Source organism: Phlebotomus papatasi, chromosome 2, assembly GCF_024763615.1.
Source record: "Phlebotomus papatasi isolate M1 chromosome 2, Ppap_2.1, whole genome shotgun sequence".
In the NCBI taxonomy this organism is placed as follows: Eukaryota; Metazoa; Arthropoda; class Insecta; order Diptera; family Psychodidae; genus Phlebotomus; species Phlebotomus papatasi.
This window is the reverse complement of record NC_077223.1, coordinates 35,389,881-35,416,839: the sequence shown is the minus strand read 5'-3', so window position 1 is coordinate 35,416,839 and position 26,959 is coordinate 35,389,881. Positions and strand designations below refer to the sequence as shown.

The following is a 26,959-nucleotide window of genomic DNA, read 5'->3' as shown; positions in this document are numbered from 1 at the left end:
TCAAAACCTGAATGTAAAATGCTCTTTTCGAATCTCAAAAACTTTACAGCGAAAGTTTATTTCAAAAATTCACCGAAAATTCAATTTTAATTATTTTGTGGAGGGAGAAGGATAGCAATTTTGAGAATTTGGGGAATTCTCTATAAACTCCTCTAAGACGAGATTTTAAGCTTTTTTCAATAAAATATGACTAAAGGTTTCCCTAAATTTATCCTAAAAAGTTTATTTTTTTTTTTAAATATTAGATTTTGTTTAGAGTTAATTCAATTTCAACATATTTATTTTGTGTAAAAATATGCTTAAGATGAACTTAATCCTAGCGGTCTTAAATCATTTTTTGTGTTATGTTTTTTTTTTTTTTATAAATCGTTAAGTATCGTCGCACAGAGGGTAACCGGCCCTCCCTAATTATACCGTTGTTTATAAGTCGGAAAACATAATACTTAGTCAAATCCCTCATAAATTACTCGATCTTGTAAAAAATGTATGCATGAACATGTTTCGTACATGACTGGCATCAGTGGCAGCCAAAATCCCGAAAACCAAAATCTTGAAAGCCAAAATCCCGAACGTCAAAATCCCGAAAAGGCCAAAATCTCGAAAGCCAAAATCCCGAATGTTCAAAATCCTCAAAGGGATGAAATTATATGGAGGTAAATGTTTAGAATAATTTCCCAAGACACAGAAGATTTCCCTTTGGCTCCAGCAAGCGCGGGTGCAATCGTGGGAGTAGCTATGACACTTTTAAGAATTCGGGATTTTGGCTTTCGGGATTTTGGTCCATTCGGGATTTTGGCTTTCGGGATTTTGGCGTTCGAGAATTTGGCTTTCAGGACTTTGGCTTTCGGGATTTTGACCGGGACCCGACTGGCATACACAACCTAAGAAAGAGCTTTTCCACCGTTTTGCTCTGTGGGTTGGTTACCAACGCTAAGACGGCGGTGGACGCTAAAAACTACGTGGTCTATCTATCAATCTGTGCATGAGAATCTCGAGTGTATCTTTCACCGAGATAAATTTGGATGGTATTTTCTACCAATCGTGTCTTTAAATTCTACTGCCTCAAAAGATAATAGAAAATACCATCCTCCATAGAAACTTTCCTTTAGAATCTACCATCTTGACATTTTAAAATTTACTATCCTATGGATAGTAAATTCTAATAGCCGGATGGTAAAATCTACTATCCTCCTTTAGATTTTACCTTGACCTCTATTAGATTCTAATATCCGAGTAGTAAATTTTACTGGCCGCATATTAGATGTTAGAATTTAACTAGAAGACAGTAAATTTTAACGGAGTATAGTAATTTGGATTGAAATTACTATCCAAACCAGTAAAATTTGCCATCCTGCTGTTAGAATGTCATTTTGGAATATTGTGTGTGCCGATGCAACGGTTCCCGATATGCTTTAAATACATTATAGCAATTCGTGGCGCAGCTGCAATACGCTGGACTGTCATCACAAAGGTCGCGTGTTCAAATCTCGGCGCAGTCATCAATTTTCACGCACCAAAATGACTTGAAATACAGAGAATATCATCCAAGAAGGGCCCCAAGCCCTCAAACAATGGCCAAAAATCAATGAAAATAAGGAAAAATAAATTTTCCCGACATTTTTCATTCTAATATCCGGCTAGTGAAATTTACTATCCTGCAAGTAAAATTTACCATCCGGCTAGTAAAATCTAATATCCGGGATATTAGAATTTACCATCCGGCTATTAGAATTTACTATCCATGCAATAGATTTTACAATTTTTGACAGTCCAATTTAATATCGCGTTTGCTGGGTGACTTTTTTACTATCCGCCCATTATAATTTTGAATGGAAGATGGTGAATCTTACCATCCACATTTTTCTCGGTGTTACAAATAAATAAAATAAAATAAAAATAAATTTTGATAATTTTATGTTCGAAGTAATAAGTGTAATGAAGTTCTAATACTCATCGGAGTCCAATAACTTATCATCGTAACGCTCAAGGACTTGCTTGTTTCTCAGAATTATATTTTATTAATAAATAATTTTAATAATATATTTTGTAAGAGAACAAGAACAATTCGAGAACAATTCTCGTCCAGTTATCATGTTACGAACAACATAGTACAAACTTTTACGATTTTGTAGTGGGTTATACGTTTTACGAGCATTTTGTGATTTCGCTGTAGGAATTTAGAAACACTTACGAACAACTTCGAGAAATACTTTCTGTTTTTGTGTAATTAGAAAGTGAAATATTACGTAGTCTTCTTGCAAATTGAACGACTTTTTTTTTAATATTTTGGAAGTTCTGCCAGACCTTAGGTAAGGGGGGAGTGTCAATTAGAAAGCCAAAACTTAGCTGTTTTTCGCGATTTTTTGGAGGACAAGGAAACAACTAAGATTCTTAAAATTTTTGGTATATAATTTACACGTATTTAGAGTACTTAAATTTTTTTTTTCGAGAAAAAATATTATAAAATGGCGGACTAATGCGTAATCCAATAGAGCACCTCGTCGTAGTACTCCCTTATTTGTGGGAAATCTTCAGCTCGTAATTTTTGTCTGAGAAACAAAATTAAAAAAAAATCAATTTTCATTAGTGTATTTCTTAGTTAAACGGTTAAACTAAGAAAACCCGAAGAAAATCGCGAAATCGGAATTTTTTCAAGATTTAAAAAAAATGCATTTTCGGGACATAATTTTGACTTTCACATGCTGTAAAAGAAAAAACGAAAAATAGGTTTTCAACAATTCTTTTAGTGCAACTAGAAGAGAATTTAATGCTCAAGAGAATAATCGTTTATTCATTTCATTCGGTCCATAATTTTTTTTTAATCTTTTCCGCAAATTCGACACCATTTTAAAAATGAGACATGGATAAAACACACCTCAAAGTTTTGGATATGCGCTCGAGCGCATACAATTTTACTCAGCGCTCATTTGCTTTCGGCTCTGTATCTTCGAATAAGCTTCTGAAATACTTATGGTATATTCTTAGATGGCTTATCGATTTAAACAATAAAAAAATATAGACTACTTTTGACCTTTTAATTGACACTCCCCCCTTAAGCTAATACAGTTGATGGGTTAATGTTACAAATTATAAATATTTTTGTTTTCAAATATTTCTTTCATAATCTATACCTGGTTTCAGTCTACACCGTCTAGGCGGTGGATAAAGTTAATAAATTTGTCGATTGCGCCGTCAAAACAAATATAATTAAGGGTGATTTATTCAGAACGTGGTGGTAGTGCATTTTAATTGGCAAGTTTATTCTAACATATACTCGGTGAGTGGACTTTCTTTTTCATCGTTGCTGTAAAAGTGTGAAAAAGGAGATTGTCATCTAATGAGAACACTTGAGAGATTTGTTAAAAGCGTTATTATAGGAAAATCACATGCTTCTGATGATCAAGCTCCTTGTTGTCGCACACATTCTCATCATGTGTTATTTTTGTTTACAAAATATCACAAGATGGGCAGATATTGCAATATAGCCAAAATCATCCAGATTTATAAATAGGTTCGCGCTACTTTTAGTCATATGACAGTAGAATTTATAGCAAAAGATTTTCTTTTTGTCAATTGTAATTGCGGTTGTTGATGCAAATGGGGACATGTTGCAGACTGTTGTTCATTGACTCTTACAACATTGTGATTTCTGCGGTGGAATTTATCATTCATTGATAAGGTATTTCGTTTGATTTTAAATTTAGCTTTTTCGTATAAATCAATCAGTTAGTTGGTTAGTCGTCACTTTGTGCCAATAAACTGCTTTTAAAAATTAATTGAGATTGGCAGCCCAGTAAATTAAACGTTTCACACGCGATCAATGATGATCAGTCCGTGGCTACTGTACTTTCTTCCTTGTTGGCCACTCATGTTGGTATCTTTTTGGCAAAAGTGATCTTAAGCCAAGTCGTTGCACGATTAATTTTTCGTCTTACACGATCGCTTCAGTTTTATTTCGAAGCCAGCTGTTGGCAGTTTCTGTTTAGCGATCGTACCACTTAGACAGAAAAAACCTCTGCGTTATGATCCTCATAAAACCCATACCGCACTCTTAAATTTTCGAAATTGTTTCGCGATAGCAAAAAAAAAATTAAATTAAGTGTTTTATTGACAAAGGATAACTAAATACTCGTTATTTTTTTTTTAAAGCGTTGAAAAGGTGTCTTGTGAGTTCAATGAAGTAAAAAAAAAGCTGCTTACACTCCTTCTTGAAGCATTATTATTAGATCCATTGAGTGGATTCAGTGTCTTCGTCGTCTTGTGTCTAATTCGGTTCACCCAGATCTTTATATTAAAATTCGTGACTGTGCGGCAACCTTTTCCACTTACATAATTCAACAATTTAAGTTGATCCTCAAAACACCTCAATTTCATTTGTTGTGCCCTAAAAGAAATATGCCGGAAATTCTTGCAAAATGCCTTGGCTACTCGGAAGTGTTTAAATGATTCCTCAAATCAAAAAATAATCCACTGTCCGCCATTGTGAAGAAACTTCCTCTGAAAGCTTTGTCCAAAAATAATTTTTGAAATAATAAAATAAGAGGAAAAGCTCTAAGAATCATTGAAAAATGTCCTGCTGCAAGTCTATAGAGCCCTTGAGGCCACCAATTGACATGTCCAAACAAACGGACGTGATGAAGGTAAACCTATATTGAAAAGCAATTAACATTTTAGCATCTTATCCTTGACACTTCTCACGTATCATCAATGGGAATAAAAGGTGATCATGTGAAGAATACAGGAAAGAAAAATATTTTTTTCTAACAAAGTAGAGAGATCATGGTTAAGACTTTAAAATTGTGAGTGTGTAATTTGGGCAATTGCCAAATATCTTGTACCCCAACTCAAATATTCTCCTCTGCACAAAATGCTTTTTTTCTCTTAATTCTTCTGTGTAAATAGAAGAGAAAGTTGATTTATAAAATCATCGCCCGGGAGAACTCGATAAAATATTTATGCCTAAATTGAGCAGAATATACATAAATCATTCATAATCTCAACGGATGTGTAAATGAAACTTAAACTATCTTGATCTCATGGATATTTCTGGACAGTTAAGATTACTAAATGGCAAAATGGTAATCTAGTCATAAAGTATCACTTAGGGCACCATATTAGGAATTGAGCGTGAGATTTTGAAATTAAATCAAGGACTTATTATTTCGGATATACGAATTAACAACTTCGAATTTTGACATCCACTTGTCACGCCATCTTCGCGTTAAGTGGTCTTCAGAATAAAGGTTTAGCCCAGTTTCCGAAGATTTCAAAATCCTAAATAACAATCACTTTTACTGGTTTTTAAAAATCTTGAAAAAAATTACTTTTAATATCGATCACTCAGAATAAGAAACGAATAACTAGCAGTAGGCAAATTTTACAGGAAAGCGATTTGAAGCTGAGATTTTATATTTCGAGTATAGGATTTTTGAGATTTAAAATATTAATAACTTTGAAAATAATTTACTTTGAAATATAATATTCACAGGAAAGGTAGAGGGTATAAAGAAGTATTCAAAAAACGAATAAAACGATTTTTGTAAAAAATCAGGTTGTACGACTTATATTCTAATAAGTCGATATTTAATCCTCAATGAGCCCAAACAGAAGTAGATTTTGATTCTCCAATAGTGTCTCGGATAAAAGGTAAATGGAACTCAATTTGCACAAAAAGTCGTTGAAGTTCGAAGAATTCAAATTCAATTTCAAATTTTCATAATACAGTAGAGTCTCGCTATAGGCCATCGCTCTATAGTCCACAATTTATCGACCGTTGATTTCAAAACACTGATTTTAAGTTAGGTTATGTTTTTTAGTATGCGACATGCATAATTGTGATCCATAACGAAGAGAGCGAGGATAAGTACAACAATCGCAAAGAAAGTGGAAACCGTCGAGCAATTTCAATACTAAAAATTGTTGATAATTTTAAAAAATTACATGGACTATAGTGCGACCCAAATGTCAAATTTGAAACCAAATATGGACTATAGCGAGACTCTACTGTAAGTTTTCGAACAAGGTGGGTAAAATTTATCAAATATCACACTAAAAATCTGGCAAAAGAGTTACTCAGTGATTATAGAGTGATTAAATAATGGGAAAAGAACAATAATCGTCATTGTTCTGTTTTTCTTCTTCACAACAATGTTAAGACCGTCACATTTTGACACTTGAGCACTTCGAAATTCGAACAGTATGTAACTTCCGCCACCTTGCGAAAGTATTAAGAAGTAAAAAAGTCTCTTTTTTGTATCTTCAAATAGATTTTCGAATTTTTCTATATCTACTTCTGTACGGAAAGGATCAAAATTTTCCCAAAAACCTTGACCAACAACCTGTTAGAGAACTTAAGCCATTTGGCTAAGCCTTGGGTCTGAAACCCGTATTACACAAAATACCTATAGCTTCTATCACTAAAATACTCAATTTTTTATGCTTCTTTTTTGCTAAAACGGTCTTCAGACTAAAGCAGAAGTGTGCAAGGACCATTGAAAACGAATACACGTCAAAATAAGTTTATTCTGGTAGCGTTTTGACCATTTGGCTATATGGGCCCGAGTGAGTCCGACAGCCTTACATAAAATAGAAGAAGAAGAAAAGTTTTGACCATTGACGTACATATGTTTCATTTGACGTTTATTCGATTTTAACGCGATACTTGCACGCCTCTGGACTAAAGGCTCAATCCAGTTCCCGAAGGTATCAAAATCATAAATAAAAACCAATTTTATTGGATATTTAAAATCTAGTGGATCATTTGGCCTTAATAATCCAATCCTGAGTCAAAATTTTCCAAAAAATCTTGCTTAATAAGAAATTGGAGAAGTTAAGCCGTATGACTAAGCCTTAAGTCTGAAGCCCGTATAAGATCAACTCTAATATTTGAAGATTACTCATGATTAAGAAAAATATTGCCTTGAAAAGAATTTGACTTTTGAAACAAAATAAAACTAGTTTTAAGACGATGTTTATTTTATTTAGTACAGTTTAACATTCAAAATTCTTTTTAAAACAATTAAAAAAAAAGTTACTGTGTTATAAAACCTACAAGTACAACAAACCTAAAAAACTGCACAAACGTAAGCTCAAAATGTATTTCTATATAAATCACTTTGTATTCGGTTATGGAATAAATCCCTCATTCTGAAATTGTACTTTATGATTTAAATCTTAAAGTAGGGGAATATTTGCAGACTTTGCAGTCACTCTAGCTTCGTACGCTTCATTTTTTTTTACCATAGTGCCTTAATGAATATGACCTATGGCTATATTGATAACTAGTTTAAGTCACACATTTTCAGTTGCCTGAAAATGTGAAGTGTTAGAAGCCAAAAGGTTCATTCATACTTAATTTTCGATGTAAATCTTTAAAGTTCAAAATTACTTTGAGCTTAAAATTTAAAACGTAACAAATTAGAATACCTAGGCCAAATATAACAAGACAGACATAAGTCTTTTCTCAGAAGCTTCTAGAAGACCTAATATATTTCTAATCAATATATTTTTATAAGCAATGATACGTTTGATAGCAATTTCGGAAAAGTTTCTCATACCTCAAAAGATAATGGGCTATTAGAGTCATATTCCAAAAGTTGATTTTGTGAAGTTATCCTAGATATGCGACACTATAGAAATGTTTCTCTGTTCAATAATTAAAAATGTTCGTATGCCAGATTGCGACTTATGGTGCTATTCAAATAAAAATAAGCATAGTTTTTAGAACTTTATTGTTGTCAAACACAATAGATTTTCTTTGTATTGGTTCCTGTCACGACTGTTTGGTGGTTTGAGAATACGGGAAGAACTGGGGAAAATAGTCAATACAAGAATCAGCACAAAGTAATGTCGATAATGCAGAACCACTTAAGAACAATAAGGTGCTAAAAAACATATTCATTTTTCAGTGGAATAGGACCATTATTCCTATGGGTTTATCGAAGTGAGCATAATGCATCTAAGTTTACTTTAGCTTGAATCATGGGATGAAGATCATTCGCAGGAACGCTAAAATGTCTGGGAAAATTCTTGGCGGGCAGGCAGCTTATTCTTCTCTTCTTCGCTTTTCAATGTTTAAAACTGAATCTAAAATTTCGTATAATTTGTAGTAATTTATTGCAAATACATGTTCGGGGTTTCTTTATTGCAACTGTCATCAAGAAATGTTAGAAAATTAGGATCATTGAGTATGAGTATCAGTCTTAAAAACCTTTAGGTCTGTACGGCTTTCAAAGTAGTTTATGGATAGTGTTCTTGCCTGCCATTTTACCTGTCATCAATATCAAATATGAATTGCTCCAATAATATACAATTATAAGAAGTCATAACTCTGTCACATCATCTTAACTTATTGCCACATTCAAGTGTACAAGTTATCTTTCTCAGTATTTATGTATAAAATTTCATTTTCAGGAAACAGACTCACGAAGATCGGTTTTGTCTTAATTTTGCTACAAGCATATGAGTTAGTAAAAGTCTGATGTGAATTATTGCTTTAGGATAAATACTGTTAGAATTATAGGGAATACCTGCCCATGACGCAAGTTTTTCATCTAAACATTAGCAAACAATCATAAATATATTATTCACAGCCAATAAACATCTGTGAAATATCTTTGGGGAGATTTTCGCATACATCAAAAAGAGTAATTGGGCAGTCATTTATTTTGCCTTCTTTTTAACTGGCTCGAGGTGAATACAGTTCAAACAGGATGTCTAAACTAGTTGAGGAATGATGGGAAGAAATTACGGCAATTTCCCATTGAAATTTTCACATATATTAACTTAATGCAGAACCTGTCAATCGAAGATTTAAAGCATTTTTAATGTTTTGTTTCAGGGTCCGGAGCAGATTCACGTCTCCAAGTTCTACAAAGAATCAAAAACTGGAAAATTTGTGAGTTATATCACTGATGATGCGACAACTCTGTATGAGACCTTCAGAAAGGGTGTTTATGCATCGAATAATGGACCTTGTCTGGGTTGGCGCGATAACCTAGCATCGCCCTACCAATGGATGAACTTCAATGAGACCCTGCTGAGAGCGAAGAATTTTGGATCGGGTCTGATGTCTCTGGGGCTGCAACCGCACAATCTAGTAGGAATTTATTCACAGAACAGACCTGAATGGATTCTACTGGAACAAGGTGCCTATTGCTACAGCTTAGTTATTGTACCGCTCTATGACACATTGGGACCAGATGCTTGCGCCTTCATCATCAAGCAGACAGATATGGCTGTGGTGGTTGTTGAGGATGACAAGAAGGCCAATCTACTGCTGGACAAGTGTCCTCGAACACTCAGGAAAATCGTGGCGATAAAACCTATGAGACCGGCTACGACGCAAAGAGCAAGAAATCGTGGAATTGATATATTTTCCTTTGATGAAGTCGAGAAACTAGGATCACAAAAGGCCCATGTTGAGGTCCCTCCGCAACCGCAGGATCTCTGCACAGTCTGCTACACATCAGGCACAACTGGAAATCCTAAAGGAGTTATGTTGACGCATCAAAATGTTGTAGCAGGGGTATGCGCTGTTCTTTTGCAATTGGGTAAGATCTAGTGAATTGGCTCAAAAGACTGTACTTATTTCACATATTTTCGCAGGTGACCACAGACCACGAGTCGGAGACGTGATGCTATCTTTCCTACCGTTGGCACATATGTTAGAACGTTGCTGTGAGAACGGCGTGTACTACTCCGGAGGAGCTGTAGGCTTCTACTCTGGTGATATTCGAGAGCTCACCAATGACCTCAAAGCTTTGAAACCTACAGTAATGCCAGCCGTACCACGTCTCCTAAATCGTGTATATGACAAAATCCAGACGGAAATCAGTCAATCTGGCCTCAAGAAGATGATCTTCAACATGGCACTGAGGTCCAAGGAGGCCGATCTAAGGCGCGGTATCCTCAGACGAAACAGTATCTGGGATAAAGTCGTCTTCAAGAAAGTTCAGGAAGCTTTTGGAGGCAATCTCAGGCTAATGGTCGTTGGGTAGGTTTGACACTTTACGCTTTCTTTTACATTTCGTGTAATCTCTACTGAACTTCTTTCAGTTCCGCTCCCTTGGCTGGAAATGTTCTAACCTTCATTCGATGTGCTTTGGGATGCGTCGTGTGTGAAGGTTACGGTCAGACAGAGTGTACAGCTCCAGTAACCCTGACAGTTCAGGGTGACTTTGTTCCCGAGCATGTTGGACCACCAGTTGCATGTAATTGCATTAAGCTGGTTGATGCACCCGAGATGGAGTACTACGCCCATGAAAATCAAGGCGAAGTATGCGTCAAAGGTACTAATGTCTTTGTGGGATACTACAAGGAACCCGAAAAAACAGAAGAAGTAATCGACGAAGATGGATGGCACCATACAGGTGATATTGGAATGTGGCTGCCCAACGGCACCCTCAAAATCATCGATAGACGAAAGCACATCTTCAAACTAAGTCAGGGAGAGTACATTGTGCCTGAGAAAATTGAAAATATATACTTGCGTAGTCAGTATGTTGAGCAAGTTTTTGTGTACGGAGAAAGTCTCAAGGTAACTGCCATTGAGATTGATTATGAAAAATTGTCGACTAATGATACTTCTGTGTTTTGTAGAGTTGCATTGTTGCTGTTGTAGTGCCTGATGTGGATGTTCTCAAGTGCTGGGCTCAGGAAAATAATATCCCAGGCACCTTGAGCGTCCTCTGCAATAATCCCAAAATTAAGGAGCTCATCTTCAACGACATGCTCACATGGGGACGTGAAGGAGGTCTCAAGTCATTTGAACAGGTACTTTATACCACTTTACACTATAATACTAGGTGGAATTGTTAATAATCTCACCTAATATAAACTATATATCTGAAGTATTACTGAGAATGAGGAATACGTGCCATTTTGTGTTACTTTTATACATCGCCATTTTGTCTAATTATTTTGCAATTAGTAGGTTCGAAAGACTGTATTTGAGGAATTTTCGAATGTCACATTGTAAAATTACTTTTACTCCATTCTTAAGTACAGTTTTAAATTATGAAAGCATTATAATTTAATAAGAATAAAACAAAATGCACTCAACCGAAACAGCGTCTAACTCGGTGTGTAAACTCAGCAAGATGACAGATTAACGGTGTGAAGTTTGTTACAATACAATTATTGTTGAATTTTTTTGATCTGCTCTCAGTAGGCCATGTGGTTATTGACAATATTCACGTTCTTCACGTATGACTAATTTTGTCTATTGAAGGAAATATCTTCAAATTTTCTTTGATTTCCCTTATGGCCTGTACACGCTGGAGAAATTTATGTCCATATTGAAGACTTTTTGCTACACAAGCGTAGGAAATTTGCTTCAATATGGAAATAAATTTCTCAAGGGTGTAGAGGCCATTACTTTCATCGTGATTCTATATTATTTAAGTTTCTTTGCGGGTTTTTCAATAATTACAAACATCATGAGTTTGCAAATTTAATATGAGTTATGTAGTTAAAGGAAAACTCGTTGGATTTCTTCAAACGGTTTCACGGTCAAAGTTCTTGGTAATTCAAGTAACATTTCGCTCCAAATGCCCAATATTTTTAATTTTAAATAATTTTGATTAATACTAATTAAATTAATAAAACAGTTAAACCTTAAAATAAAGAAAATACTTAGTAAACAATAGCGAAATTGATCAACATTTCATGGGCTAGGGAGCTAGATCAGTAAATATGTGGTTTTGTTTCTAAAATGGGATAATGATACCAATCATCAATAAGTTCATAGGGTGGAATCACCTGTTCTCGCCAGTGCTCCACTTCTCGCCACTTAAATTGAAATCGCTATTTTTCGCAATTTATGAAATAAATGAGTCGCAATTTTTTTGTATTGTTTCTGCTTCTACGCATAGAATCGAAAAATAATAATTATTCGTTTTGGATTCACGATTTTGATCACTTTTTAGAGCAATATTTTAAGCAAGTGCATCGAATCCAACATCTCTTACCAAATGTACTAAGTGTCGTCAAATTTTCATCAGGCCAAAAATACCTATTTGGGTAAATAATTTGTCTATTGAATATTTAATTGCACTTGTGGAATACATAAAATTTGTATTTAGTCAATTAATATTTCATTTTAAATTATTTTTGTATAAAAATGAGGCATGGCGAGAAGTGGTAATATTCTGGAATTGATTTTACCACCTGTCGCCATATCTTTTCAATAGGCGACGCTAACTTCACTTCGTACATTCTCAGTTGTCAAATCTGCATTGTTTACTTTCTGCAAAAGCCCCATATTTTGATTTCTCAAATAAAAGTGAAGAAAAATCATTTAAAGAGAGTAATAATAAAGTGATCACAAGGAAAGAGAAATGGTGAATGTATTCTTTTCATAGCATTGCCTAAAATAACCGAGTGTGGTTCTTTTCAAGTGGGTGGCGAGAAGTGGTTACAAATTTTACAAAACTGGCGAAAAGTGGTAAAAAGTGGCGACGAAATGGTTATTTTGCATTATTAATAAAAATCAGTTTTTTAAGTAGTCCAGCGTTATGTTCTAGGATTATTGTTTTCACGTATCTAGAGCCAATACATCTAAGTAACTTTGTGTCAAATTTGACTTATCTTGTAACAAGGATTCAAAAGTTATGATTAAATGAATTTAATTTTTTCCTAAACATGGCGATAGCCGGTTATTCCACCCTAAGTACTCAATAAAGCAGGTTAAGTAAGGGAAGATTACCCCTTATCGGAATGTTGAAAGACATGCTCCATATTTACTTGAAAATATAATCCTCAAAACACTATTTGATATTTTTATGTATGCTAATTGGTATTTTAGTTATCTCTTTAACTATGGCCTCAATTGTGAGACCAAGATCAAGATCAAGAAAATTTCAAAATTTTGGTATTCTGAAATCAAAAAATCAAGATCAAGATGTCAAATCTGTCAAATGTCTTGGAATCTTGAAATCCAAGACACAAACCGTGTGGATATCAAGATTTGCAATTCCGGAACCAATATTTAAAGTTTTCAAGACGTCAAATTTCTTGTTTTCTTGAAATAATTCCAAGAACCTCTCGGAGGTGCTTGGAATTTTCAAGATACTAACAATTTGAAGAGTATCATGCGGAAATTGTTTTTGATGACGAATATTTCCATAAGAGATGATACAAAAAGAGAAAATCATCATGAAAAATGCTTTTGATTTTGATCTTGTAATTCAATCGTAATGGTACGTATTTCTAGATGTACGTTTCGAAGTACAACACCCTGAGAATACCTGCAAGAGAATCACATCTTGAATAAGCATTTTCGAGTTTATCACATGTCACAAGTTTAGTTTCTAATTCTTTTATTCTCAATTATGGACTGTAATATATTATTTAATACAACATATAATTAATTTTTCTAATTTATACGGCGAAATTTTGACAAATTCGGCAAAGAAATGAAGAAATTTGTCAGAAGTGACGTGTCGTTAAGTGTGGAAAATCTTGAAGTCTTGGTTTTTAGCTAAGACATTTTAAGTTTTATTAATGTTTCGCGTCAGAATATGAAATCTTGATCTTGGAAATATTTGACAGCTTGAAATTTTGATCTTAATCTTGGTCTCAGAATTGAGGCCTATATCTATGCATTTGAATTTTTAAAATATGTGTAATTGCAAACTTACAATCTGTATTCAGGATTGTCAGGAATTTAATCAGGTGTCTCTCGGAAAATTGATTTTATAAATTACATCTGAGCTAATGCCAGGGGCATGACGTTTCCTATGTTTCCCATTTGTTTCTAGCGCGCCGAAAAACTTTTGAGTTTATTTGTTGTTTTCTGTCATTGAAAAATGAATTAGCAAATAATACTAATACAAAATGAAAACCAATTTAATAACGAAAAGGCAACCGAAAACCCCAAATTGGCAGCCTACGCAGTTTTGGAGATATTTCGTGAAATGTATACGAAAACAGGAAAAAATTTACACTAAAAATGGTTGCATTTTTCAGAGCTAATGTCACCCCCTGGCTAATGCAATGTGAGAGTTAAATGGTAAAAAGTAGCTAATATTTTTAAAAATTCATTTGGTTTGGAGCAACAAAATGCGATATTAACCTGACGGTCCGAGGAACACTGCCGATCGCTGACTTTAAATTATTAGGGCAAAAAAATATTTCAATGATTTTTTTAAAATAGTTCTATTTGTAAATCAAATAGACAAAATATGTCTAAATAATTATTTTATATTTGAAAGGTTTTTGAAATTCATTCTCATTCCATTCGAAGTTTGAAAGTTATGTTTAGCATAACTCCTCATTGTGAACTTTCTTAGCTAAATAACTAAATTAATGAAAATTGAAAATATTTTCCTTTTGCCTTTCAGGTCAAAGACATCTATTTACATCCAGATCCCTTCTCAGTTCAGAATGGCCTCCTGACGCCGACCTTCAAATCGAAACGTCCAGAACTTAAGAACTACTTTAAGCCCCAACTGGAGGATATGTACAAACAATTAGCCTAACCACGTTACATTCACTGAAATACATCGATATTTCAGTTGAATTTCTTGAGCGGAAAATGCAAAAAAAAACTTTCAAAACAAATACTGGTAAATACAAACATTAAAAAATTCTTCTTACACGTTCCTCAAAAACTATTTTCTTTTAAACTACGAAAAAAACGAGAGAAATTAAAAAAAAAACTTTTTGCTATATAAAAATAATAATGAAAAGAAAGGAAATTCTGAAAAAAAGAACAAAAAAAAATATTGGACACGTTTTTGCCTCAGACATCTGATACATAATCAATGCACGCAATAAGTAATTTTTACCTCCTAAAAAAATAAAGTGAAAGGAATATTTAAAGGTTATTGTATCTGTAGTAAAACTTATTCGTTTTTTTTTTATTTAGAGAAAATTAATTAGTTCTTTGTCATAGGAAATGGGAAAAGTGGTGGGAGTCTGGTTGTATAATTTTAATAACCGAATTTATCCTAAATGATAAATATTTGCGTAAGAAAATGTTGATTATGAATTAATAAAGTTGAATTATAAAAAAAATTGATTATTGCACTTCGTATTGATACGAAAATTGAAGAGATCTCAGAAATGTTCTAATGAAGAACAATATTTAGTTTGAAAAAAAATAAGAAAAAAAAATGCAATAATTTTTCAAACATTTTCAATAACACTTTAATGGACTGGTTGATAAATAAATATATATAAAAAATATATCACTTTTTGCCAAGACGATAGAAGATCGAATGAGATCTCTTTTAAAAGCAAAGGAATAATACTTCAATTTAAAACAAAAACAGACTAGAATGACTATTGGGTCAATTATAAATCGAGTATTGAATAGAATTACTGAACGAGTTTCACATTTTTGAACCATTTCAATTACATACTAAAAGGACTAAAAGTCTTTATCTTTTGAGTGTAGATTTTTTTTCAAATATTGCCAATTAATTTTGTTTCGTATTCGAGATAATAGTGCAATATTTTATAGAGGAAAACAGCATTAGGGCAAATTCACATTGACCGTCATATTCTTACTGTTATCGTCAATGTTTCACTTGGTTTACGGATTTAGCCAGTTTTCAGAAAAATTCGCAATTACTATTTTTTTTATCATAATATTCCAATATGAAGCAAATAAAACAAAATTAAAAAATAAAGATACAATAAACGGTAATCAATATTTGCTATATTTATGTGCCATTCTTGCGTGCACAGTTTCCCGTTCATTGCGCAATTACGATTTAATATTCTTAACTGTAATATTTTCGTAATCACAACCAATTATTATTCTTGAGATTTAGTTAATTATCTACGAATGAGCTGATAATGCCACTCGGGTTATACAGAAACCCGTGGAGAGCTAGAAAAATCCATCAGGAATTAGCAGATCTCATTGGTAACCCGAGGATCATATGAAGAATTCGGGAAACCCGTTATCAGGAAATCTGCGAAAAATGTTTTAGCATCTTATGGATCATTAGGAACCGACTAAAAGCTTACATAACCCACTAGGAACGATTTGAAAATATGTTTTCGGAGAATACTGACTTCATCAGTTTGTAATATGAGTTACGAATTTAGAGTGATCATAGCCCAATTTCCCCCGAGAGCAAAGACATTCGAAGATCGATTCTGTTAACAAGAAAAAGACATTACTAACTTTTTCGAAAGATTCGAGAAATTGCGGTGTCATCTTGTGTCAATTTTTACTAATAATCATTCGATAGTCCTCTTTTATTATTAAATCCCTTCTTATCACCGAGTAACATATTTGTCATCTTCTTAGAGAGATATTTCAAATAGGTGTAATTAGAAGGAATCACACCTAAAAATTGTATAATTTTGCGCGAATTTTGAGTATGAAAATTCGAAATTCTGTTTGAATTTTACGAACAAGTAAAATTCAAAATATTTTATTGTACACGTATAATGCTACCTTTTAATTGAGACACTTTAAGAAAATCAAGACCCAGTTTTAAGTACATAGATTGGGTGTCATTGATTTTTGTAATCAAAAACGGTTTTACCGTTTTACCATAGCGGTTTCAGAATCAGAACACAAAGATACGAACGCTTTTTTGATGATGCATACTCAATCATCCCCGCTAGATAGATAGGTTCTATAGTTCACCAATATTCATAAAATTTAACAAATAACCTAGACAATACTTGATCACGATTGTTCAAGGATAGTATCTCTGAAGAGAATACGAAATACAGCTTTCAAAGATCGGACGCGTTCCAGATGGCGGATAGGGGAAGCTTGTATTTGGTCCTAGAATTTGTCCTAGGACCCCTTGAATTTGTTTGGAAATTGCGCTGCAGGCGCGTAGTGGTATTTTTAGATCAACAAGAAGTCCTTTGTGAATACTGAACCGTAGATTAAACCAAATGATTTAAATAGCAAGATTTATTTGAGTATCACGAGGTGGAATCAGGAAAATAAAGAATTGTGAATTTGTCTGAAAATTGCGTGAAAAGCTGCGGTAGATGTGGGTGAAATTAGCCCCCTGAAATGATTTTGCCCCCTACTGTCCATATGTTTTTCTTTAATTCTAGCATTTAACGGTCTTGACCGATCCGATCTATCATATCTGCTCAGTGAAAACCATCCTTAAGTGCTGGAATTTAAGAAAAGCTAACAAATAGCCGGGAAGAAAAGGCGAGTCCGCATCTACGGTACTTAAAATGACTAAACCGGACGAGGTGTTAAGTCGTAAGAATTTGAAGGTCGTTGTGAATATGCCAATTGAAAAAAAGGATAATAAATTCACATATAAAAGATTGTAGAGAAATTCTGAAAAACTAAAAAAAAATAACCAAAACTTAGTGATAGTTTTTAGGTAAAATGTTATTTTATCACTTTTTACGGAAATGCCTGATAATAAAGTAGATTACTTCAAACAAAAACGAAGTTTACGTTTAAATTTCATTAGTACTGGATTGAGTCTTTGCTTCACTCAAGTGACTCAAGTATTTTCTTGGTATTTCTCGTAGTATTTTTTTCAGTGGATGACTGTGACTGGAGTGGCACCAATAGATGGCACTATGTGTATTAAAAAATTTTCTTCAATAATAGGTAAACAAGTTTTTTTTCGCTGCTCACCCAATTATTCTCTTCCTAATACGATAAGGAGACACTTTATCTGTCCATTTAAAAGCACTAGAGGTACAAAGAAAAAAACATCAGACATAAAATTTTCCTCTCTCGGAGGATTGACGAACAAACAAAAAAGGTGACTAATAGTTGTGAAGTACAAAGAAGAAAAAAGATTTTCAACCACCTTCCTAAATTAATATCTGGAAGTGCAATGAGAGGCATTCATGAAAAACAATTTATTGATCATCAATCACTTGTCTGATGCTTTCTTCTCTCATTTAGCTACCGTGCAAGAAAGGTCCCTTTCGTTGTACTGAGCGCATAAAATGGGTTAAAAAGCATAGCAATATAAAATTGTTTATTTCAGTTGGCAAAAAGCAAAATAAGAAGAGAGAGAGAAAAAAAAGAACGACTCTGCAGCAATAAAAGGTTTCTTTTTGTACACCTTTGTCGAACGTGTTTTTCATCTTCGCTCTATCCCTTCCTCTGCGTTGACTTTTCAATATTTGTTGGCAAGAAATAAAAAAAAAGAAATAATAGTTGTAAACATCTTGGAGATATATTAATGATGTAAATATCATAATAACTGTATAAGCTTTATCAATTTATATTCAAAAACCTGATTATACATATCGACTGAAGTAAACATAGTAAAACCGGATCCCTATGCGCAAGGTGGACACTCTTTCTGGTGCAATTCGATGTTGAGACACTTTTAATGAGTTTGCCTGAGTGCAACAACACATTTAATTGATTTCATTTTTGTTTTGCTCTTTTAGACACGTAATTCTTGTATAGAATTTTACAATACGAAACTCTTAGATCATGAGATCAATTAGGAACAAGTAGCGAAAGCCAATTATTTTCAAAAATCCAATAAAGTAGGGAATCTTGGAACAGAATAAAACTGATTTATACCATTCTATCACTAGTTAACTAGAAGGTCTGAGACATTTCTGATTTGAAGTAAATTTATCGCTTTACAAGTTCGGGACATAAAACAGGGGCTATAGTAAACATGGGATAGATGTAAACTGTAAACACTGCGATTTTTACTGCTTTAACTCAAAGAGAGAGCAGTTATATAATCGTTTTTTTTTTCAACTTGTCACCATCCTGGAGCTTAACCCTTTAACGACGACATAGTTTTCGCTGACCGAAAATCAGCAATAAAAATGAAACCGATAAACAAAATCAGTAAAAGGTCCGAATGTTTTTTTTTTTTTGGTTTTTCTCTAAATTGGCCCAAGTTTTTTCAATGATTCTCGTATATGTTTAGAGGTAGTCCAGTAGGGGAATTCTGTAACGATATGACATTGTCATATGACAAATTTTTGTGGAAAATTTGGGACTAGGACAACACTAAAAACCAGTGAACATCAAATCGATATTACAAGGAGCTCTGTAAGGCTCCTTTGACACATAAAAATTATACATTTGTCATATGACATTGTCAGATAGTTACAGAATTCCCCTACAGGCGAACATTTCGTCCAAACATACATTTGACCGGAAAATTCACCATTTTGAATTATTGAAGGTCAAAGGTTAACCACTTTGTAGGGCCAACTTTTCAACCGATTAGGTTAAATTTGGATCTTTTGCAAAGGTATTGAAATTCTGAACCCGGCTGCATTGCTCTTCATCGGTAACGAATCGGTTAAATACTGATTTTTGAATAATTTCTTTCGGAAATTATTTTTTTATTTGACCTTAAATTTGTTCCAATAGTCAAATAGTAAGAGATATAAGTGGCCGTGGTGTCACGTATTAGATTAATATTAATGTTAAGAAAAGCCGGAAAGAGAAGTATATAGTATGCAAAATTTGAAATGGAAAATCACATGTGTTAGAAAGAGTACACTATAGTGGAATAATATGATGAGTAAGATATTACTGTTCGTATTAATTGCTTTCTGAATCTTGTTACAGGCAATTCGAGCAATTTTCCATGAGTGCCAACTGTGATTCGGTCACTTTTCGAGCGAAACGAGAGAGAGAGGCATGATAAAACACTTGCTATCTTTTTTTGGCATTCTCGCAGTTCAGAAAGTATTAATCTTATATGCGACATTGTCATGAAACTTATGTTATTATATTATAACTCTCGAACTCTTATAATAAAGTAGCTCAAATATCTAATAGCTCAGTTGGTACAGCACTCGTTTGGCTAACGAGAGGTCTCCAGTTCGATCCTATGGTGGAGGCAGGAATTTTTCCTGTCTTTACTCCGGAGAAAACTGGATGATTTGAGTGTCAATTGCTCTGATTGACCATTCTCTGTAGAAAAATACAGCAACTTTTTTCCTGAACAAACACAATAGAAGTGGGATACTTTCGAAATGGGGCAGCTTTGAAATTGAACTTTTTGTCCTAGCTGTAAATGAAGCTGGACCATATCTTTATATAATTTTGTTCCACAAATCAATTGCGAAGCTAATTTACATTATAATAAGGTTCAATTCCATTTAATAGTACACAGAAAAAAATTATTTTGGAAAAATATTCGTAGATGTTTGTGAATTCCTCCTATTAAGGACTTACGAAATGCTTGTAAATCGTATAATCCACAAACAAGTTCGTAAAAGTTCGTACTTTTTTCACAAACATTGTTCATAACATGATAACTTGACGAGCCTTTTTTGTACTTTTACGAACATTTGTTCGTAAATGTTCGTAAACACACAAAAGTATTCGTAAAATTTTGTCATTTGTTCGCAAATGTTCGTTAAGAAAACAAAAATTTACGAACAAATGACAAAATTTTATGAACATTTTTTGTGTGTTTACGAACATTTACGAACAAATGTTTGTAAAAGTACAAAAATACTCAAAAAGTGATCATGTTACAAACAATGTTTGTGAAAAAAGTACAAACTTTTACGAACTTGCTTGTGGAATTCACAAACATTTACGATCATTTTTCCAAAATATTTTTTTCTGTGTAGGAGAAAAAGCCCAATTTCAAAACTGCCCCAAAAGAATCATGCCCCACTTCTCCCTACTATTTTTTTATAAATTTATATATTATGTATGTCACAATCTTATTATATTTGATTCTATGGTCTCCAAATAAATCGAAAATCCACTCATATCAATAACTTTTAATTAAAAAATCTCATTTAGAGCAGATTTTGCATTAAACTACCCTATCTATCCTCATGTTATCAAAATTGTAATAACGTTCTTTAATAGAAAAATCGTTCTATTTATTATTTCATAAAGTTAATTGGAAAGGAAAATTAGAATTTTTCGTTCCTGTTTTCTCCTTCATTCCCAATTTCTCCTTGTCATGCAGTTTTTAGTTAATATTTTGCCTTCAATTTCTTCTACCTGACACCTTTCTGCCCTCTTCAATTGGCTACAATACAGAGTTTATTCCTCACTTCCGTACTTTCTTTTCACCCAAACCACTTATTTGTGAAATAAGAATGCACCCTTCATATAGCCCTGTTGATGGACACTTTTGGAGCAAGGAGAGGAAAAAAGACAAGATCATTTTCATGTTATTCGTTCGACAGGGTTTAATATCCTAATCAGCCACTTATCGTCAGAAGGGTGGCTTTCACAATTCCCTTATGGTCGATTTTCTGTGCACCTTTGAAGGGCTGTCAGGACATACGAATGGAAAATTCCACTGACATGCACAAACCTTCTAACCTGAGGAGGATTTTGAAAACTTTCCACTCATAAATGCCGTTTTTTTATCGCATGCCAAATGTAAAAGAAATTATCAGTTTTTTTCTCTGGTTGGTTCATATCAATAGAAGAATAGAACAAAGAACACATATGTGTAATATTTAGCGTTTTATGTATATTTTCGATTGCATTATCCATTGTCGTATAAGTAATGTATTTAATTAGCTTTTCAAGAAGGGAATTTGTAAAATTAAAGGCTTATTTCTATCAATTGTAGACATTTTAATCATTAAACATCTAATAAATTAAATGTGTTCAATTAATAATCTTTCAAGTTTTATAAGAAAAAGATTTCAAACTTGAATTTTTTAACAAAATACTGTAAATATTTTGAAACGATAGTCAAATCGAAATTGCTGAATGTATAATGACCAGCGCACAATAATGCCCAGCGCACAATAACTTTTGTTTGTAAATACATTTTCAAAATTGTCTTTGAGAGTGAGCGAGATGACTAGATGTAGATCTCACTCTCTCTCACTAAAATATTAAAAACATGATTACAAAACAAAAATCATTGTGCGTTGGACATAACTTTTGTTTGGAAACATGTTTTCAAAATTTTCTGCAAGAGTAAGCGAGTTGACTAGATCTAGATTTCATTCATTCTCATTAAAATGTCAAATGTTTTGTTTACAAAACAAAAGTTATTGTGCGCTGGTCATAAAATAATTCCCATTGGAGAAAATAAATCGATTTTTGCGTTTACAACAAAAAACTCTGGTTGTGATTTTTTAAGTGTATTTTACTTAAATTTTATTAATTATTCAGGGATAATAAATTATTTTTAACTTCTTATTAAAACGCCTAAAAATTTTGAGTCAGTAATAAACGTACACTTGATCACAACCATATCTGAGATTACAAAATTAATCATAATTTCTAGAATTTTCCTTTGCCGACTAATTCTTTATTTTTCATTACTTGAAAATGCAATATTTAAGATTTAAAAAATGATATAATATTCATTAGTCGATTTTATAAATATATTTCCCAATCTGGTGCAACCTTTAAAATGCATAAAAAGCTGAAAAGTTCCAAAATGCTTATACGACATTAGGTGACGATAGCATCGATATATCAGAAAATCCTACTGTAATCAAAAAAGTGTTAAATAGATTGTCTCAGATCATTGAACCCTTGAGAAAGTAATAATACTGTTCGTCAAATCCATTCTTACCATCTTCATTGCCATTTTGCACAATTTTCTTAACCTTCATAAAAAACCCTTTTTATCTATTTTGTGAAATTAAAAACTAAAATTTACTAGGGGGAGGTGGGGCTACTTTGAGATGTAGGGCTACTGAAACTGAGAGTTAACACAATGGAATTTAATAGACAAAAGGATTATGGATCTAAATTAAATTACGATAAAGCCTAATTTCCTTTACAAATTTGCGAAAATCTTATATTAATGTAGCCCCACAGGTCAAAATAGACCGACCTCCCCTACAATAGTTTTATTAAAACTTTTAGTAATGTTGCGCTCGTTAACTTTTCACATATTACGCAATACATAAGCACTATTCAATCCTTCTCTCCAGTCTTCAAAAACAAAATTTTATAATTACAAGATTTAAAATTGATCAAAATTTAATTTGTTTTTCAAACTTTTTAGCACCATACGTATTCAAATTGGTTCAGATCTTCTTTTGGACAATATTGTTTAATTTCAATAAACACTTATTTTTTTAATTTGAAATTCTATTCTAAATTCGTAAATGAAATAAATTTCTATGCATTCTAAGTTAAATATTAAGTATTAAATACTAATTTTCAGTTTTACTGCCGCTTGAAATTACATTAAAATTTTCATTATTTTTTGAAAGATTCTTGATACACCCTATGAATAAATTTTTAAATAATTCTTTATTCCAGATAATAATTTTGAAATTTAAAGTATCAAATTATTTTAATCTCCAAAATAAACTTATAAATTTCAGAGTACAAAAGCGAAATGATTATGACAAACTTTTCAAAGTTGTTTAAGTTGATTTTATGGTTGAATTCATTAATCAGTCAAAAGCTCTAGTCATTAACTAAAATATAGGAAATCTGAAATTTTTTACACTGAATTATTTATGCCGCTATTGTCATAAAATTGAAAGGATCGGTTTTAAAATTAAATATGAATTAAAGATGTTTTAAATTTTCATTTCTATCTCATAAAATCTCTCATAAAAATTTAGTGTAAAATCTTAAAATCTCTCCTTTTAAATTTTAAAATGTTGTTTAAAAGATTTTAATATGACTTTTTCGCCTATTTCTTAATGAAGGTGGTGCTTACAATTATTTTATTTAGATCCACAATTATTTTTTCTATCCAAATTACATTATGTTAAAATCCAGTTTCCATTAGAAATATGCAAAAAAATCATAGGGGAATGTTGGCATGGTTCGCACAGAGTGAACCTTCAAACAACGCAAATTTTCTCTTTGTTTGCAAAGAGCTAGTTCTTCATTTCTTAGCCATAAGATAGATCATTATTAAGCTCATGAAACGAGATGAGAAATGGTAGGTCAGCTCTTTGCAAACAAAAAGAAAACTCGCATCGTTTGAAGGTTCACTCTGTGCGAACCATGCCTACATTCCCCTATAACAATATAGCCCCACAGCTCAAAGTAGCCCCACCTCCCTCTACAAGTCCCCAAAATATTAAGTCCTAGATTAAAATCACGAATTGAAGCATTTTACACAGGGTTTAGTAGAATCAATTGGGATCATTTGGCATCATTTCTAATTCACAAACGAAGAACGCAAGACCTTTGGATCTCTTTCTACTGCTCTAAAGTGTTCTTCAGACTAGAGGTTTAGCCCAGTTCCCGAAGGTCTCAAAATCCTAAATAACGAGCAATTTTATTGCTTTTTGAGAGCCTAATAGGTCATTTATCTTTAATAATCAAGTTCTAAGTAAAATTTTTCCAAAAAATTGGGATTGATAAAAAATTGGAGTAATTAAGCCATTAAGCCAATTAGGTCTGAAGCCGGTATAAAGGTTGTTCACTTGAGAATCAACTCACATGTCATCTTCTGAAGATGTCTTCTGACATCTTCGGAAGATGTTGGCATCTTCTTCAACTCTCGTTTTATTTTTCCCTTCAGCGTGACTTCAGTTTTGGGTCGAAAGTTTCGGGCATACACCTTTTGCTTAAGATTAGCCCAAAACGTTTCCATAGGCCTCAATTGGGGGATGTTAGGGGGGTTTTCTTCCTTCTTGATAACAGGTATGCCAAGCTCCTCCAATGCGTTAATTGTCTTTTTTGAGTAATGGCTAGATGCTAGGTCTGGACAGAAGATCACATTGTCCCTTCGATGATACTTATTGATGAAGTCTTTCAGCTTAGGCAAGCAATCTCTGATATCGACGTCAGAATTTTGCGCTAGTCCCTTTGTGAGGAACACGGGCTCATACATTCCAGCAGGACTGATTGCAAGCCACAACAGGACCTTTTTCGGGTACTTAGTATGCTTAACGTACTTATCTTTCTTGTCTACATTGTCGTCACGTACATAATAATACTGCCCCTGCCACTTATTACCATCCATGGTGAAATAGGACTCATCGTCCATGACACAAACAATGTCGTTTTGAGCGTGAAAAACATTTTGGGTCAAAAGAGACAAACGAATTTTCTGAGTCTTTTCCTGAGTTTCTGAGACAGCTGGCTTCCGTTTTCTGGTTCTCCTCTTGATTCCCATAGACTCCAAATACTTCTTCACCGTTGTTTTGCTACATTCAAGTTTGTTACCAAGCTCACGGTACGACTTTGCAACTTTATTGGATGTCAACTTTCCAAGTCGAGCCCGCGTTTTCGATTCACTCAGTGTGCTAAAATTTCCAGATCCCTTAGCTCGTGTAGTGATTTTTCGCTTCTTATAGTTCGACAGAATGCTATAAATACTCCTTCGCGATATTCCCATAGTCACAAAATGTTTCACGACTTCAGACTTCTTCAAGGTGTGATGATTGTCCTGAAAAATACAAACTAACTTTCGTCTATATTCTCCAGTATTATTTGTGGGAGCCATGTTTCCTAACTAAATCTATCACAACTTTTATGGCATGTTAAGAACACATCTGGCAACACTGTAAAGTGGTATAAAAGTGACTAGTATACATATTATTTTTTTAATCCTTTAAACTTTTGTGCAGATTTCACTGGCCATACGTTATTCTAGAAAATCAACCTGAGTTTATTTTGGGCCTTACACTCAAGACCTCAAAAATATTTAACTGAACGTTTTTTTCTTTTCGCAATCTAGAAAACAACAAAGATGTCTTAAAATTAGATTTCCAAGATACCCCAATTTACTTTATTTAACAGTTTAGTTACATGTCCAATTTTTTTTTCCTAGACGAGCGTGGAAAATTTGCTTCAATATGGACATAAATTTCTCTAGTGTGTAGAGTCTATTAAGATATAAAAATTGATAATGCATGTGTCTACCTCACCTCATACTACAAAATCTAGTAAAAAACTTGACATCAAAGGTTCTTTCCTGATTCTTCTTCTCATTTGCACCTATATTCAGAACATTTTCTGCAATCTGTCTAATAAAACAATTGTTGTAAAGCAATATTTTGTGATTGAGAAATACAATGTGATAATTACGATAAAGCTTTCTAAAGACTTTGATCTACTAATTAAAAGCCCTGCAAGTGATAATGTGCAAAGTTTAACTGCGGCCTTCAAATATCAATTCAATGAAGCCTTACTTATGAAAATTATTGCTCATTTTGCTGGGATTATAGGTAAACTTTAATGCAAACCTCTTTGAAGGATAATTCAAGCAAAGTAATTTTCTTTTATATTGCAAAGCCTTTGCAACATATAAGATCCTCCAAGTGCTTCCTTTTGATCTAATTAAATTATGTAATTCTGTGATTGCAGAGTCATTTAACTGAATGATTATGGTTCACAGTTCATTTGATATCAAATGCAAACGAAGACTTTCAGGAGTGGAATGAAGATACAGGAATTTATTGACGTTACTTTGTAAACTCTCATTAATTGACTTAATGTTCTTGAATGTATAGAAATGTGAATTTTGAAACGTACGTTTTAAGACCATTCGACTTTAAAAAAATTATAAATGTATAGGCATTATGTTATTCTTTGCAAAATTTTAAATTCGATAGAATGTTACGATTAAATAAAATTGAACATGCAACTCATAATCAAAAAATTATTTTTGTATGGTTACATAATTATATTAAGAATGAATAGTCTAAAAGGTGCATAAAAACTTAAGTTCATTAATTTTAATTAAGTTGAATTAAAATAATAAATATCTGTTATTTTTCTTTTAGGTGACACCTTAGCATGAATCATTCTACTTTCCATATACCTCTCTATTGTTCCAGAATAGTAACTCTCAAGTTTGTTTGATGATGTACTTTAAAAGTATGATAAGAAATCCTAAACATAAATATTTCGCAGCAATATTTCAAAGAAATGGTTTACCCAGGAGAGCGTGGCCTTCAAGAGTGCTATAGCTAAGTATATAACTGGCTATATATACGACATATTTATGAATCTACATGAATTCTTAATTTTAATCTTTATTACGACAGCAGAGAATTTTTCAGTCACTTTGTGATCCAGTAACTAAAGAATTGAATAATATAATTGATAACATTGATGTGGAACCTGAAGCCTAAATATATGACTTCTTATAAA

General features: G+C 32.9%; 1 protein-coding gene across 5 annotated transcripts in view; it reads left to right on the top strand.

The window, feature by feature from the left end:
* Positions 1–17,388, top strand: part of LOC129802324 (long-chain-fatty-acid--CoA ligase 6) — a 38,560-nt gene extending 21,172 nt beyond the window's left edge. For 4 of the 5 annotated variants that reach the window (XM_055848048.1, XM_055848046.1, XM_055848049.1 and 1 more), the window contains exons 4-8: positions 8,840–9,551; positions 9,607–9,994; positions 10,057–10,537; positions 10,600–10,773; positions 14,343–17,388. In XM_055848048.1, coding sequence (XP_055704023.1) covers positions 8,840–9,551; positions 9,607–9,994; positions 10,057–10,537; positions 10,600–10,773; positions 14,343–14,480 — 1,893 coding nt within the window. In that variant the 3' untranslated portion in view covers positions 14,481–17,388. Of the gene's footprint in view, positions 1–3,946; positions 4,641–8,839; positions 9,552–9,606; positions 9,995–10,056; positions 10,538–10,599; positions 10,774–14,342 lie in introns of those variants that run through there. The other variant, XM_055848050.1, reaches the window with a different exon arrangement.
* Positions 17,389–26,959: the final 9,571 nt, after the last annotated feature.